This window comes from Ascidia mentula, chromosome 5, assembly GCF_947561715.1.
Source record: "Ascidia mentula chromosome 5, kaAscMent1.1, whole genome shotgun sequence".
Classification (NCBI taxonomy): domain Eukaryota; kingdom Metazoa; phylum Chordata; class Ascidiacea; order Phlebobranchia; family Ascidiidae; genus Ascidia; species Ascidia mentula.
In genome coordinates, this window is record NC_138570.1 from 18372849 (window position 1) to 18389121 (window position 16273).

At 37.0% G+C, this 16273-nt stretch overlaps 1 protein-coding gene across 1 annotated transcript; it reads right to left on the reverse strand.

Annotated features, from left to right (window-relative positions):
- Nucleotides 1-1558: 1558 nt before the first annotated feature.
- Nucleotides 1559-15867, reverse strand: LOC145903672 (uncharacterized). The gene is made up of 22 exons (XM_082991783.1): nt 15777-15867; nt 14706-14899; nt 14321-14443; nt 13410-13580; nt 12799-12855; nt 12444-12630; nt 11337-11518; nt 11007-11078; nt 10007-10207; nt 9488-9568; nt 9026-9226; nt 8208-8276; nt 7366-7563; nt 6469-6537; nt 5986-6198; nt 5659-5715; nt 5414-5593; nt 4689-4763; nt 4144-4314; nt 3642-3704; nt 3030-3202; nt 1559-2678 (listed from the first exon to the last, which is right to left on the reverse strand). Exons 1-22 carry the CDS (start codon nt 15796-15798, stop codon nt 2000-2002), a joined length of 3438 nt encoding a protein of 1145 aa, XP_082847909.1. The 5' UTR covers nt 15799-15867; the 3' UTR covers nt 1559-1999.
- Nucleotides 15868-16273: the final 406 nt, after the last annotated feature.

The following is a 16273-nucleotide window of genomic DNA, read 5'->3' on the forward strand; positions in this document are numbered from 1 at the left end:
ATTTTAGTTCTAAACCTCCAAGCGCAACAAGCCCTCCTCCTGCGGTGTAAAACCGTAAAGCTGATTATCGGTAATTCAACTGACAAATGTGCCGAGTTCGAAGAGATAATGACGAGCTTCAGAATTTACCAGGAAATTTTCGCCTGAGGGTTCGACGCTTAAAATACTTGTGTGAGTTTGTCATAAAATTTTTATCTCGTTTGGAAAGAAAAGCCAAACCCAATATGCTACTCGTCCAGAAGCAACTTAAGCTAACTCCAAGTTTTTTTACCAACCAAAAATAAAATCGAAAAAGGTGGGGGGCGCTTAAAATCGGATAGTTGCTTGGTGCTGGGTGTTATTAAAAACCAGAAGCCAATTCAAGCTGTATTTACGAAAAAACTAAATCGTCCAGGGCCCAGTCTATTGTGGTTAAATGAAAGTGGAATACTTCGTTCGTACACAATTGGACAAATGTTGTGCCTGCCCCCCTGCATGATTGGTCAGCATGTTGGTTTAATATGCAGAAAAGAGGATTGTATTTAGCAGAAAATGAATCGTTAAAGTAGGCTGTCTTCTCAAATGTGGTTTGATGCAAGTCCCATCCTTTGTTTACGTAATGAAAGCAAAGTTATAGTTGCTGAATAGTTGCCTATGAATCCCCCCAAAAGCTGTTTATTAGCAGAGAATCAAAACGAAATCAGAATTGCGCCGAGCATAAACGACGTAAAACAAACATCATTTGGAATGTTTCATTCAAAAACGTAGGAAATTGGAAAAAAAATATATTTAATGAAAATAAAATCACACCGTAAAGCGTGTAAAACCGTAAAGCTGATTATCGGTAATTCAACTGACAAATGTGCCGAGTTCGAAGAGATAATGACGCGCTTCAGAATTTAGTAGGAAATTTTCGCCTGAGGGTTTGACGCTGTACTTGTGTATGTTTGTCATAAAATCTAATCTAGTTTGGAAAGAAAAGCCAAAGCTAATATGCTACTCGTGACGAGGCAATTTTAGCAAAATCCAAGTTTTTTGCATCAATCTAATCTATTTATTCAAGTTTGAATAATAATCAAAACCTCTTTTGACAATGAGACCTGCAACAGAAACTAAAGGAATTATTCAGAAGGATAAAGTAAATTTGAAAACCCTATTACTATAATGTAGCTCCTCGTCACTTACCAACCTAAAATAAAATCGAAAAAGGTGGGGTTTGGGGCGTTTAAGATCGGATAGTTACTTGGTGCTGGGTGTTATTAATAACCAAAAGCCAATTCAAGCTGTATTTAAGAAAAAACTAAATCGTTAAGGGCCCCGAGTCTATTGTGGTTAAATGAAAGTTGAATACTTCGTTCGTACACAATTGGACAAATGCTGTACCTGCCCCCTGGAGATGTTTGAGCCCCTGCATGGTTGGTCAGTATTTTGGTTTAATATGCAGAAAAGAGAATTGTATTTAGCAGAAAATGAATCGTTAAAGTAGGCTGTCTTCTCAATTGTGGTTTGATGCAAGTCCCATCCTTTGTTTACGTAATGAAAGAAAAGTTATATTTGCTGAATAATTGCCTACGAATCGCTTAGCTGTTTATTAACAGAGAATTAAAAGGAAGTCAAAATTGCGCCGAGCTTAAACGACGTAAAACAAACATCATTTGGAACGTTTCTTTTAAAAACGTAGGAAATTGGAAAAAATAAATTTGACGACACAAGAATCACACACTACAAACCCGCAGATAAAATGAAGTGTTTTTAGTTTCCTTGCATGAAAAACGATGTTCGCACTACGAGCAAGGAGTGTTAAAACTATGAAAAAAGATTAAATGCAAAAGAAATACAGGCGAATTTTACATCAACTAACAAAAAAAAAATATAAAACAAATTATTGAGCAAATTAAAACGAACAATATGAGGTAATCACTATTTTCTACAAGATATTGAAGCCTTGGAACCAGCAGTGTTTTTTTTTCAAATACACAATAAAAATTGAATTAAATAAAATAAAATCTGCACGCGACTCTCATTGCGACTGCGCACAGAATATGGGCACCAGTTTCTGATCTTTCAGCGAGTTTCGAACATTTGGCGATTGTCGCGTTATGGCAGCAATATCCTGTGCAATATCACCTGCCTGCAAACACATCTTTAGCAATGTGTCTCTGCATTCAACGAGATCCGAGCGGCCCATGCACAGTTCCACCACGTCCTCCAACTCACCGACCATCTTCGCATCTTCCTTGCCCGGGTTCGGATCTTGCTGGGGTTTCCCCTTACTTCCGTCAACTTTAAGTTTCCTTGACAACACCACAGAAATCATATCACCCAGAAGTGACGAACTTATGACTCCGTCGGTGCCATCGCGGTCGATGTTGCTGTACTTAAACACCGACACCTTACAGCGGTAGTCTGACGTCAGCATGACGTCATCGATGCGTGGAGCGCACACATTCAACCGCGTGGTGGTGCTGAGGAATGCTAAAGCGGTGGCGATGTCGGCGGAGAAACGAAGTTTGAGAGAAGTTGGAATGTGAGGGACGAGGTAGGTGCCGTTACGTTTACTGATCAAAAAGGTTTTGAGGCTCCCCCCGTCCATGCGTTCCATGACAGTGCCGATCCTTCCCTTCCAGAAAGTATAGCCGATAACCCGCACTATGTTGGAGTGGTTGTTTATGTTCAGAAGTTCGACGGTACGTGTGATGCTGAAACAATCAGGGAGTGAATTAGCAAAATGTTTTCGGATAACAAGAATGTAAGACCATTGTGGCTGACATAACATAATACCAAATTATACTCTTTTAAAAAATTCATAAAAAAAATCATTTCCACACATACGAAGTATGCTCGTTAGGAATTACTCCTAAAGTTAGAGATGGCAAATAAGTCTTTGGCAAAAAAAAACAAAAAAAAAACAATAAAAAAACACCTAATACTCGAAACGACGCAACTACCATCCATTTGACAGGTTAACATATGCTTGGTACCAACACAAGTCAAATCTCTAATGTTTCGCCTATAGCGCAACCTAGTGTTTAGATTAGTTTAAAACTTACGTCGCTAAACGGCGCTCCAGATCCTTCTGCGTTCCTGCCATGTCCGTGCTCTTTACCGCCACCTCACCGTGAAGTTTGTGGTAAGCGCTATGTACAATCGACGTTCGACCTTTGCCAAGCACGTGATTGGGAGGACAGAGAAGGTCGGTTGGGGAAAGAAACGATAACATGGTCTGTTAAAAAAAATCGTGTGATTCTTTATAGGGAACGACTAGCGTGAGTTACCAGGACAAGCAGGCATTTAACAAAAATAAACCGTCTTCTATCGACAATTGCGAATATTGTAAGCAAGGCACAAATTTAAGGAAGCTGTTGGATTTTGTTTGAAGATTCGATGTCAGCCATTATAACTTGAGGTTTTCGGGCTTGGCAGCCCAGGTAATGCAGCCTAGCTGGATCAGCCACATTTTCCTGACAAGTCGGAGCGAGATTTGAAAAATCATGCTCCCAGTGAGGTTTGAACTCACGACCCTGGGCTAACCAGGCCCAACGCTCTACCAACTGAGCTACAGGAGCTCAGCTGTTTTACGGGGTACATTGTGGCCAAGGTACACTATAGCTTGTACACAGTTTCAGCATTAGGTGACTCCTGACTGTATACAAATCACTCACCACGTTTCCACCTTTTTTGTGATTTTGAAAGTTGTTGATGTTGGACGACAAGCTCTTCATTGCCTACAAACAAAAGAGTCTTGAAGAAACATAAACTTAACATTGGGACAGATGGATAATGAACTATATTAAACTTTCTAAGAACAAACATCCATTTATTGAACTTGCCACACCGGGTTTACGCACAACACCTTGGTTCGAATAGCTATGTGATAAAATACAAGTGAAGAACTTATGTTATAAATCCTCTCTAAAAGGTCGTGGTGATGACGTCGTGACTTTAGACGGTAGGGATATACCACAGACCTGTCGACGTAACGAAGAAATGATTTTCACATTCGTATCTTAAATTAAGATTGCTCCACGGCCATCAAAGTTAATATTGGCACCAATCAGAGCAGGCAGGATTAAAGCAGTTTTTTATTAGATAAGTTGTTTTCTTGTGTACCGACGTTACTTGATCTTGACCTATCCGTACTCAATCGTTTTGAGTTTAATTTACCATTTTCATCTCAAACATCTGTCTGAAGCGTTCCCTGCATAGACGGAGGCTTTTCTTAATGTCGGGATTGTCTTTGATGACTTTCTTGCTGATACTCGACTTCTGCATGGCGGAGGCGGCCGATTTTTCATGCAGTGTATCAAACATCTCCATTGTGTCGACATCGGGGAACTGTATAGAAAACACTAATGAGTTAAACACAATGTTTTGTCCGCATTTTAAGAAAATAGTAACAAGTGTGGAAACATTTTGCTTTCAGTATTAAAGCGTTAAATTTTACAATCTCCACAATTTCTTCAAGAAAATTATCGACCTAATTTCGACTGAAAAATTGGATTTTTACACTGGCATTAATAAACTCGTGAATTCTTTGAAACTTGTTAAGAGCCTATCACGCCTAATTACTAAAGTTAGTGAGCCACCGAAATGCATCAAACCAATATATTTCTTAGGAGGATCTGTTTTAAATCTTTTTTCTCCAAATTTTGGTTGATAAATTGGCCAATTGTGAAACTTAGTATTTTAAGGTTGAGAATTATCTTTACCCCTCTGTCCATCATTTCTTCGTACTTCATCGATATTTGTTTGGTTGCTTTCAACAACTTTATCTCAACCTTGTTCTGAAAGGTAAAGGACGACATTAAATCTTTAAGTCGATCACAGACTTTCTGCCCCCTTTTCCCACTCTCCCTCGAAATTCAAATGAAACAATTTGGAAAGCGGTCTCAAAAAAAAAACTAAAGCGGAAGTAAATATATTTCAATATTCCGCGGTTATGAATTCATTCTGAGTGCTTGCATGAATATACAATCGTATTTTTGGACGCCCCCAAGCGAAATAGATGTTGGTTAACTTGTACAAGCAGCAGCTGAATATTTAGACTTCATATGCATATCAAATTTATATATGGCTATTTGAGGCACCGAGAAACTGCCATTTTGATTTTAGGCCCCGGTGAAGTCGAATCTACGTTATTACTTCATAGCAAGATACCGCGTTGTTTCCACGAACCTTATATGAAAGATCCAAAATTACTCACAAACAATGATTGACAATCGGCGTCAGTGCGATCTTTTTTTTTGAAATATCACAGAAACGTTAATTTCACCTAAATGGCGTTCACATTTTCTGTAAATTCGTCAATCGCTCTTTGTAAGTGATATTGGATACCTGACAAAATACGACAGATCGGTCGGTACCACCACATGTTGATTCCTTTTCTCTAATATAGAACACTTTTTAACATAATGGTTTCAATAAAATTGCACACCTTGAAAAAAGTATCGAGAAATTCACTTTCTTCCCCCAATCTGGCATCAAGTTTCTTCTCTACGTTAGATCTCGTGTTCTCGTCCTTCCAATGTTGAGATTCGGTCATCACAGCCTTGGCGCTCTTCACACCTTTTGCATGAGCATTTTTCAACAGCATCTCGTTCCCTTTCAGGTCGTCCTGTGCGTACGAAAAAATGCGTTTGAATCTCTACGAGGAAATTATTACCACGAAGCGAGGTCCACCTTGATGGCGATTCTGTACTGCTCCATGCATTCCAGCACCAAGATGTTGATTTCTTTCTGGAAATTAATAACAAAATTCGGATTTTATTAGTTTGAACATGATCACTTGGTTCACTGGCTTCGCAGTCAACACATTGCAGCCAATAGTTAATTAATTCGGCCAATTTTTTGTAAATGCAAACAGTTTTAATTGGCACAAAACTACAAATTCCACCAGTTAAGGAATTGATTTGTGACATTGTCTAAAAAAAAACCAAACAATTTAATCCGTTATACACATAACTCCTCTTTTTTATATTTCATCGAGCAGTTTGTCGCCTTTCCCACCTCATCAGCGACAAGCAGTTGAATTTCCTCCCAAAGCTGTTCTTTCTGCTTCGGCAAATCCTGATTCATCAGCTTCGCGAAATAAATGTTGAACATCTCCACCGTCTCGTGCCCGAACTTGCAGCTTTCGTGCCAATCTTGCCTCGCTACTTGGGCGGCGTAAGCTTCGGCGCTCGAGTATTTTTCGTACGTTGTAAATTTTTGAAAGTTTTCCTGCGATTTGAATTTTCAGTTTTTGGTGAAACAGATTTTCCATAAATCAGAAAAAACATTTTGATTTGGCAAATTTATGAAAATGATCTCGACAGCCTGATGGTAATTTGAATATTGGCGTTGTTATAACAAACTTATGAGGATTCCGACACTAAAAATGCAACAAAAATCAAAGAAACACGATTTGTTGAGTAATAAGAAATGGAAAAAAATGCGAAAAGTAAAAGAAAAGTTTGTAACATTTTAACCAGAGAAAAAAAGAAATTTTACCAGGAGATATTTACTGTAGTTTTCGAGAATTTCGTTTCTTTTCTTGTCGTATTTCGCCCGAAACTCTTTCTGCAAGAAACAACAAAACAGGATGAGTAATTTTTAGGTCAGTGAAATCCCAACAACATTGTTAAAATTGTAACTTTGAACTTTCATTTCCAACAGAGTTTAACACGTTTCTTTAGTAAAGCGGCAATTTGAATATAGGACAAAAAGTGACACTGGTTACAAGGGAATTTCTTCAATTTGCCGTGTCCGTCTCTGGTCTATGCCTATAATGGTTGTTGGTGCAAGCTCGCGAAAGCTGGTACTAATAAAGGACGCATATTGGTATTTCTATGAAAATTAGTTTTGGTGCTGGGAAATGCCCACCGTGTTGACCTGTGTCACAATGCAAAGTCATGCATCACCAAGCAAAGCAGTGACGCAATTAAGTTAAATTTACGGTTGAATGAGCGCACATGTGCGTGCTGTTGTCATGGCGAATTTTAGGGTGTTTGGGGCAGTTTTAGTGGGGTTTTGGGCTATTCCAATTAGGTAGTAACTTGCTGGTGGGTGCTGTTGAAAATGGAGCAAAAAAATCAGGCTGTATTTGTGGAAAAATGAATCGTTTAAGTGTCCAATCATTTGTGATTTTATGAAAGATCCATTTCATATCTACAAAGTTTGATCGAAATTAGTCTCCGAAAAAATGGTTTAGCCACCCCCCTAGGGCCATTTGCCCCCCTGGTTACTCAGTATTTGGTTAAAAGAGCAACAAAAATGGAACTGGATTTTGCAGAAAAATGAATCGTTCAACTACCGACTAATTTGCATTTTTTTGTAAGTTCCAACTCTTCTCTATGCGATGGCATCAAATTTAGTTGCTTTTTTTTATTCTTACCACCATAAACTTACCTCAAACTTGGTGTTACGTCTAAGGAACGACTTCTTAAGCAAGTCTATATTGTTTTGTAATCCGTCTAAATATTCGCTGAACACAGGCAACATCCTCATGTCCTCCGTGACTTCGATGAAATGTTGGAAGGCAGTGGTGGACGATGTCCCGTGATAACTTTCAAACTTATGTGAATCGATCCAGTGGACGCAGTTGCTCTTGAAAAATACACATGGAATTTTTTTATTTGGCTAGAGAATTGCCACGAGAGGGCGATATGTCTACAAATGCTAATATTCAACACAAACATCACGAAAATTAGAGGGCGATTGGCAGCACAGGTCAAGCGTCCGACCCAAATAATAATAAAAAACCTGATCGGGATTCGTGGCCAGTATATCATGGGCTCAAATCCCGATGTGGTCAAAAAAACAGCACGAAAACCTGATCGGGATTCGTGGCCAGGATGACGTGGGTTCGAATTCAAGTGTGGTAAAAAAATTCTAATAAATGGATCAAAAAAAATATATAAAGGCTCGATTCATACACCAAGTAAAAAAAACGGTCGGAATTCGTGACCCGGATATCTCGGGTTCGAGCCCCGGTGTGACAAAATATCTTATTACGTCTGTGGAAGATGCGACTTAGCAGAAATGTAGGCAACCTGAACCGTACAAAGAGACAAATACCGACATTTTGTAAGAGAAAACTTATGCTGAGAAAAGCAAATCCTATTTTTAAAACAAGCGCTTATTTTAACCCTGGATGTTCGAATTTGCGTGGAAAAATATATTTAAATAACAACGGGATCGGTTCCGTAGGTTGCTGGCTTTAGGTTTTGTACAAAATAATGAAAACTTACAGACATCTCTTCCTCGTATTTTTCAGCACTCACTTGCGAGAGAATTTTGAATCTTTTGTGAACTTCAACCTGCAAGTTTAAAACACATTATCAAGTGGGTTTGACGTTGTGTTGTACAGTAAATCAGTGCTTCCCAACCAGTGGGTCGCTAAGCTATGTTAGGTGGTTCTAAATGTTACAGTTTTCTATTAGATCACGAAATTATTGCATTATTATTACGTAACATTTATGCAACAATTTATTATTTATTCTTTTCTGATTAAATTGTTTTATATTCGTTTGGTCATATCTCATTGTGGGTCGCACAATAAAACTTGCATTAAAAATGGGTCGCGAACTGAAAAAGGTTGGGAAGCACTGCAGTAGATAATAGTAGCATCATAGGAGGTCTGAAACCCTGTTCAAAAGGTATCCTCAGCATAAATCGCCTCGTTATTTCTTTAATACAGGAGTAAATTTTGTTTCAATTTTACACAAAGAACTAAAAATTGAAACAAGACACAGGGTTAGTATAGAACAGAGGTACGAAAATACTTTTTCAAACGACTCACAAAGAATATTCCTAATGTCCCACGACCCAAATTAGATCCCATGCGATTTTACTCTCAGTCGTCTTTGCTCGCGAGAAACCCAACAGAGCATAACTGTGACGTAAGAATGGAAACTTTTGCAAAAATATTATTGTGTGAAAACTTAAAGCAAGTGACGATGACAAAAATAGCCAGAGTACTTTTTTTGCGACCCAATAATGGTGGATCTTTGGACCCTAAATTGGGCCGTGACCCACTATTTGCAGAACCCTGTTGTAGATGACGCACATAGAAATCTTTCCTGGAGGCGACCGATTCTTTCTTCCTCAACTTCAACTCATCTTCCAGTTCGGCCAAATTTTTGGTGAAAGAAACCAAGCTGCGTTCCTTCGCCGTGAAGGAGTTGATGAAGGAACTGATGGCTTCTTCTCTCGCCTCTCGCTCCTTGACGTCGAAATCGATGTCATCCAACCACATCCTTTGCGCTTTCTGAAGAAAAACAATTGTAAATATACCTGAAAACAAACAGCACGGAAAACCACTTTTTTATGTGACACGTAGTTAAAAAAAAAAAAACGGTGTAAGTCGTTATTTCAGTAAGAGATAGTTCTTATTTTGCATAGAATTAATTTATCTTGACAAAACAATTGCCTATCTAAATGAACTAGTTTGTATTTCTGACGCGTTATGTTCAACCGGACCGTATTTAAAATATTGGAGACAAGATTTGCTCGTAATTAAATCTCTCACCGACAAAAGTTTTTTGTACAAATCAACAGCGTCCTGGAACTCTTTCCCTTGTTTACTCGCCATCTTACGCTGGTGTTCAATCTGTCGAGTTTCAATTTGGTTTAAAAGTTAAACTGGCGAAACGTCGGTGAATAATAGTTATGTTTAAGTGCCAGAAGAACAGATGAATTAAAATACAATATGCCTGGCAACAACAGCAACACAATATGTGTAAATAACTGTTTCACCACAGTTAAATCCCATAAAAGTTAGTTTAGCTTGGATAAGTTCATTGGAACCGCATGAGCGAGTGAGACATTCATTGCAGCTCTCGGCAAAACAATCGAGAAGAAAATGTTACAGTCGCACATTCCACTGAGTTTAAAAGCAAGATTTGTAACTTTTTATTTTTTAGGCCCCACCTTTTGAGTGTGAACATCGGGGTGGGCGACCAATCACATGTACTCACCGGTATATGATTTAGATGAAATGTAAAACGCATACAAGCACAGAAACCAGCAGCGTCACAATGTGTCTTACCAGCAAGGGTTCATACATCTTTTTGTAATCCCGTTTCCTCAGCTCGATTCGTCTCAGGCAGTCTTCTCTCCTACTGTGGAAGTGCTTGTCCAGGAGATGATCTTTCTCCATTAAAGAATCGATCGACTGACAAGCCATCGTCACAATTTTTTTATGCACTGCGTCAAAGTCACTTTCAGCTGCAATATTTGATTCAAAATTCTGCGACAAGAACACGTTATCATTACTGAGCCATAATTCAATTTCATTACAACACTACAGGTGCAGGATTTCATTGGATACATGCTGGAGACATGTTCCAATGCAGGGGTCAGCCCTTTTCCCCAGCCGTGGTCGAAGCTAAACTCCCCTCAGTATCAGTGGACTCTTGTAATTTTCAACTAACAATTACATTCCCTTCACTGTTTATAACATTGTTAACCTTATGGTACCTCCTTACTTTACTCCATAACATAATAGCACCAATGGGGTACCTTTGCGACCATTTGAAAACGGGCAATGTGCGCCTTAAGTTGCCACCCCCCTGTGCTACTTTTTTTTAAAAAAAAACTGTGCTACACAGAGCTTGAATTAAAACACAAATAGGGATAAAACTATAGTGAGTTGCAGGCAGGGACACTGTTTTGACCTAATAGGTCTTATCGGTGCTGCTGTGATGTGACTTACAACAATCTTGTCAGCTAAATAGCCGGCAAGAAGTCCACATTGTGCAGACTATAAACTTTATTATTGGCTCTATTGCTTATACGGCATAAAACTATGTACAATTGTGCCACTGGGTATTTGGTACAGAATATTATTTGACTTGTATAACCATCACAGTGTTATCTTAAAACAAATGAAACCTGCATTATTTCAGGTTTGGTTGCATCACCCATGTTAATGCTAAGTAAACATAAAAACTGAACATAATTGCTAACGAAAAAACATTGCCACCATGCTAGTGGTGAACCTTGGATAGTGTTTACCATAACATCAATATTGTGTCTACTAAACTTGCCTCTTTCATATATATGCAATATTTGCGGAATGCATCTTCACAGTATATGCAGTATTGGTTCTTGATACCTTCCTGCAAAAAAAAACCATTCTGTTCATTAACTACTACCACTGGTGTTGTTAGTTAAACAACATTATAATGCATGCTACATGCAAAATGACTGTTTACTCTACTTTCAATTAAATCAACTGTTTTTTTTGGTGACCAAATTAAACACAAGTGTACGACAAATAACTACGTAACTATTGTAAATAACTATGTTCATTCATGTTATAGATGGAATTGTCAAGAACCACATTTGATGCATTTCAATCAAGTTCTTAAACTTACCATGATATATTCGTCCACCACCTTGTTTGGTGTCTCTCTCAGCATAGACGCGTAATGAAACATTCGACTACAATAATTTTTGCCTTTCAACCAATTGTAATCAATTTCATTCCGGAATAAAACATCAGCCGATATATATTCAGCCATGGCAAAAAATTCTTTAACAAAATCTTGGTCCAAAGCTGAAAAAAACACTCATCCTTATACATTCAAACCTAACCACGTAAGCAAATTTACTTCATCAAAACAACTTAAAAGTGCTAACTGTTTAAAGGTTTATTTTATATTTAAACTTTAAAATCTAACTGAATAATGTGATTAGTAAATCAAAACTGGATCAAAAAAGCAAAGGCCCCTGGCAGGCTGTCGATCGCACACCGTATCAATAATAATGTATTAAAATCCCAAAACAGCGATCTGTAGACAGCTCAGATCGATTTATTGAGAGAAAAATATATTTCGCCTAAAACGGCATCATCAGTTTCTCCATTTACCAAATAGATTCTATTTGAATAAGTTTTGGTAAATGGAGAAACTGATGATGCTGTTTTAGGCGAAATATATTTTTCTCTCAATAAATCGATCTGAGCTGTCTACAGATCGCTGTTCTGGGATTTTAATACATTACTAACTGAATAATAATTGTTTAATTATTACACACTGTTTTTCCACAATAACAACATTGTTTCGAAGCTTGATAGTGGTATGAACAACTTATTTTTTTTTGTAAAGTTTGTAAATCTGCATTTACTTGGAAACTCTGGTAGCCCTGTTCAACAAAACATGTCTGTAAATATTCTTACAAATGGAACTAATGATGCTACTTATGAAAAAATATATTTTCCTACTGCAAAATAATTTCCACTAATTGCTGAATACTGCCCTTCTGGCAAACTATATTTTATTTACGTTTTTCAACGTTTCCACAAAGCTGTGAAATAATGTGGATAGATCGTTTTTTTTTAAATATGTCATTTAATTAAAATTCAAAATGAGAATAGGGTGTCTATAGCAGATGAGCACAATTGACAAATTACTATAAATTTTAAATAGCAAACAAACCAGAAATAATTTGTGAACTCAGTAGCAGAATTTTGTTCTTCATACCTTTTAGTCCCTCATTTGGATCAACAGGTGTTTTGCTTATATTGGGAAAAGTAAAACAGTTTACTTCTTCGAATGCTAGCTGGAGTCCTTCCAGAGTATATTTGTCAAGCACAGAAGTAATGTAATCGTGTCCTGATGAAAATCCATAATCTGGTCCAATCCAGTCACGAACCACAAACAACAATTTCTGTGAGGAACATGACAGGTAACCAAGTGTATTATCAAATGGTTATTAGCCATATATGTAGTTACCAATGCCAAAACTTCTTATTACTGTGGTATACAACACCCCACAACTAAGCCCACCTTATAACACATGTTGAGAATAAGCATTTGGCAATGTATAAAAAATTACCTTGAAAGGCGGGGGACATGTGATTTCCTTCAGTTGATGGCCAACAGAAATGAAAGTCTTAAAACAAAAGATAATCAAAAGATCATTAAAACTGAACATGATAGCAACAAACTATCAAAAGATAATATTTAGAATATTAATGAGTTTTTACAGTGTTGGCATTTGCTTTGAAAATTACACGAATGACTACAGGAATTAATCTGTGCAGACCAGTGTTGAACAACAGATCTGCGTGTTACAAGTCAGAAATTTCAACAAAACTGATCATGTGTTATTTGAAATTGCTGTACTTGCTTACCACCAAAAAGTTGGGTGCAAAAAGCTTTCACAAAGGAATACATTTTACAAGGAAATATATGTATGTTTTGTATTGTGTTGATTGGAAACTTTTAAGAAGCAAACAACCAATAATTTTTTTGTATAAAATGTACTGCTCTTCTGGCATGAAATATATGTGCTGTATTTATTCGACGTTTCGTCTGCCATGCGGCGAGACTTCATCAGGTACTGATGCGTCGAATAAACACAGCACATATATTTCAAGCCAGAAGAGCAGTACATTTAAATTGCAATATGCCTGGCAACAACAGGAAAAAATTTTTGTTTGTTACTTTGAATTGTCGAACAACTTCTTCATCAGTAAAACCCCCCTTGACATTGTATATATGCCAATGGCTCAAAGCAGGACAGAGATCCTTGATGAGATCTTGTTGTCTTGTTTCTGTTTCCACTGTTCCTTGAGTGTCAACCATAAATGTGTAGATCACAGGATTTGGAAATATCTGTTAACATGCTCTAGAAAGTCATGTACTAATGCAATCATGGGGTGTTGCAAATAGTTTTTACATTATTACAATATTAAGTTAACCTTTGTGCTAAAGTAAGAGAAGCAAATTTAATCTACCAGCATTAATAAATAAGGTATATCATAGATAAACGGTGATTTTCCCAGAAATGTCAAATTATGAATGCTCAGTTTTATTTTTTTGTCAAAAGATTTTTTTATAAAACTACTGCAGGTAATTGGGAGATTTTTTTGGACGCGAGATCGCAACACGCAGCATATTATAAGGCGCCGCATCCTTCTTTATCTATTCACTCGTACACGAAACAAGCACTGATGTAAACAACGTTGTTAAGTTTTCTTTGCAATGTCAGAGACTATTTTCTTTCAAACCTCGTTTTTTGTCAAGCCTTTGTTGTGCAATAAATACTTACGGAAGTCAATAAAACGATGGTATTGCATTACAAAACAAATGTTTAGTCAACAAGTTAAAACAGCAGGTTTTTAAGTGCAATCGCACACAAAGCAAAATTTAAGTATTGGAATTTAGTTTTCTGCGATACGTTTTTTTTTCCAGCTAATTCGACCCTGATTGTTATGCAGAGAAAAAATGTTTCTATTATTTTTAAATGAAAATGTTGCCTTGTTACAGACGACACAATGAAAGTAGCGGCATAGTAACTGCAATGCAGACACATCAAACTCAAATCATTTGCAATAATGTAAGTAAACTTTTACCTCTTGGCATCTGAATAGAAGTCGCTCATTCCAACATATTATTCCCTCTGTTTCAGAATCTCCCGTGAATTCAAACCCACCACACTCCAGTCGAGCTTTAAAGTGTTTTATTGAATCTGCCGGCTTAACAACAAAAATCCAGTTTCACATTTCATTTTTTGTGTTCATGGTGAAAAAGCAAACCAGCAGTTTTGACTACATTGTTTGAAAAAGTCTCAGGCAAGGTCATTTTTGTATAAATTTATAATAACAATTACTTTTATGTGTTCGATTGCAGTTACAAAGAATGAAGAAAATATTTCTCTTTTGAAGCAACTGATGTAAATTGGTGTCTATGTTTATCTTTGTTAAGCATTTGTTGCTATTTAGAATATGCTGACGTTACCTTCAAATTAAGGATACCAGATTCCTTGATGTAGCCACACAGAAGTCGTATAAGCAGGGTTTTCCCAGTTCCTTTTGGACCAGCTATACTGTAGGTTACTACTGCTGGGTCACTATTGTAAAACGAATTTATAGCCGTTGGGTCCAAATATAGGGATCCTTCTGGTTGCTTCGAGAGTTTCAACAGCTGAGAAACTAAATGTAGAAAATGAGGCACTTTTACAGATAAGTGAAACTAACAATATCATAAATAATTGATCTTTGTAACTGCTTCAAAAAATGTTTAATGTAAACCATTCAAATGTTTACTGAAGGAAAAATTTCAAATGTTTGAACACCATTATTTATAAATGAAGCCAATGCAATGAATTCAAAATAACAAAACTAATTGATTCATAAAGGTCATATTGTTAAGTCACTAAAGCCCAATTGGTCATTATGCGTTGTGTGTAATTTCCAGTTCTGACTATGTCAACGCAAGTTTGCTTTGCCTTCATTGTATGTTGTACAACCCATATTGGAAATTTTTTTTTTGCGTGGAGGATTTCGTTTCGGCGATCGTTAATTGCGCGGACAATCGCAATGTTTTCTGTGACACGTCAATGCATTAGCTAATTAATATTGCACGGATTATCGGCAAATTTTCGCAAAAGTGAGACATTTTTTCCAGTCTGGTGTACAACGTTGTTTCACACACCTGACTGGCGAGGTCTTTTTCTCTTTGACCATCGTTTGCTTTTGCATCGGTTGGTGCGTAAACTGCTTGTGAAAAGGATTGAAGTTAACATTGTCTGCCTTGTGTCTTCATATTTAAATGGTCAGACTTGGGACAACGCCAGCAAAGGTGATATAGCCTACTGGAAACTACACACAACACAACGACCAATTTGGCTTTAGTGACATAACAATATGATCTTTGTGCATCAATTAGGTTTGTTACTTAGGAGTTCGTTGCACCATCTTTCATTTTTATCAGTATTTAGTATTTTACTAGTCTGCATTTCGGCATCAAACAGAACCTTTTGTTTTATATATTTTTGTATTTCATACTATGCCTATTACTTTTACTTACAGTTATTCAGTTTTGCAGTCATCGTTCTGTCCAAAATTAACTGCAAATACAAAGGAAACTTCCACGTTTTGAAAAACCATGAATGTTTGACGAGGGGAATCACCTCTTAAAAATTTTTCGTTTGCCTCTAAATTCACAACTATTAAAGTAATTTTTGAGCATTTATTTACATACTGGACAGAGATTTTTACCGAAAATGTAATTTTTCATATATTTTTTTATGAAACGAAACATATTACAGAAAGTCAAGCCCAACAAATCATGTAGCGCTAGATTTATAGTTAAAATGTAAATGAATTTAGGCCTAAAATTTATTGCTTTTAAAAAAAAACACGTAATCCATGAAAACCATGCAATCGTCTGTGGAACATTATAACTACGTATTATTTATGCCACGATTTGCAATTTTTAGACAGTAGATACTGTCCTGGCGGGCTTTCTTGTGGTGTTATTTGTTTTTTTTTTGTATTGTTGGGCAATGCATCTCATTGGATATA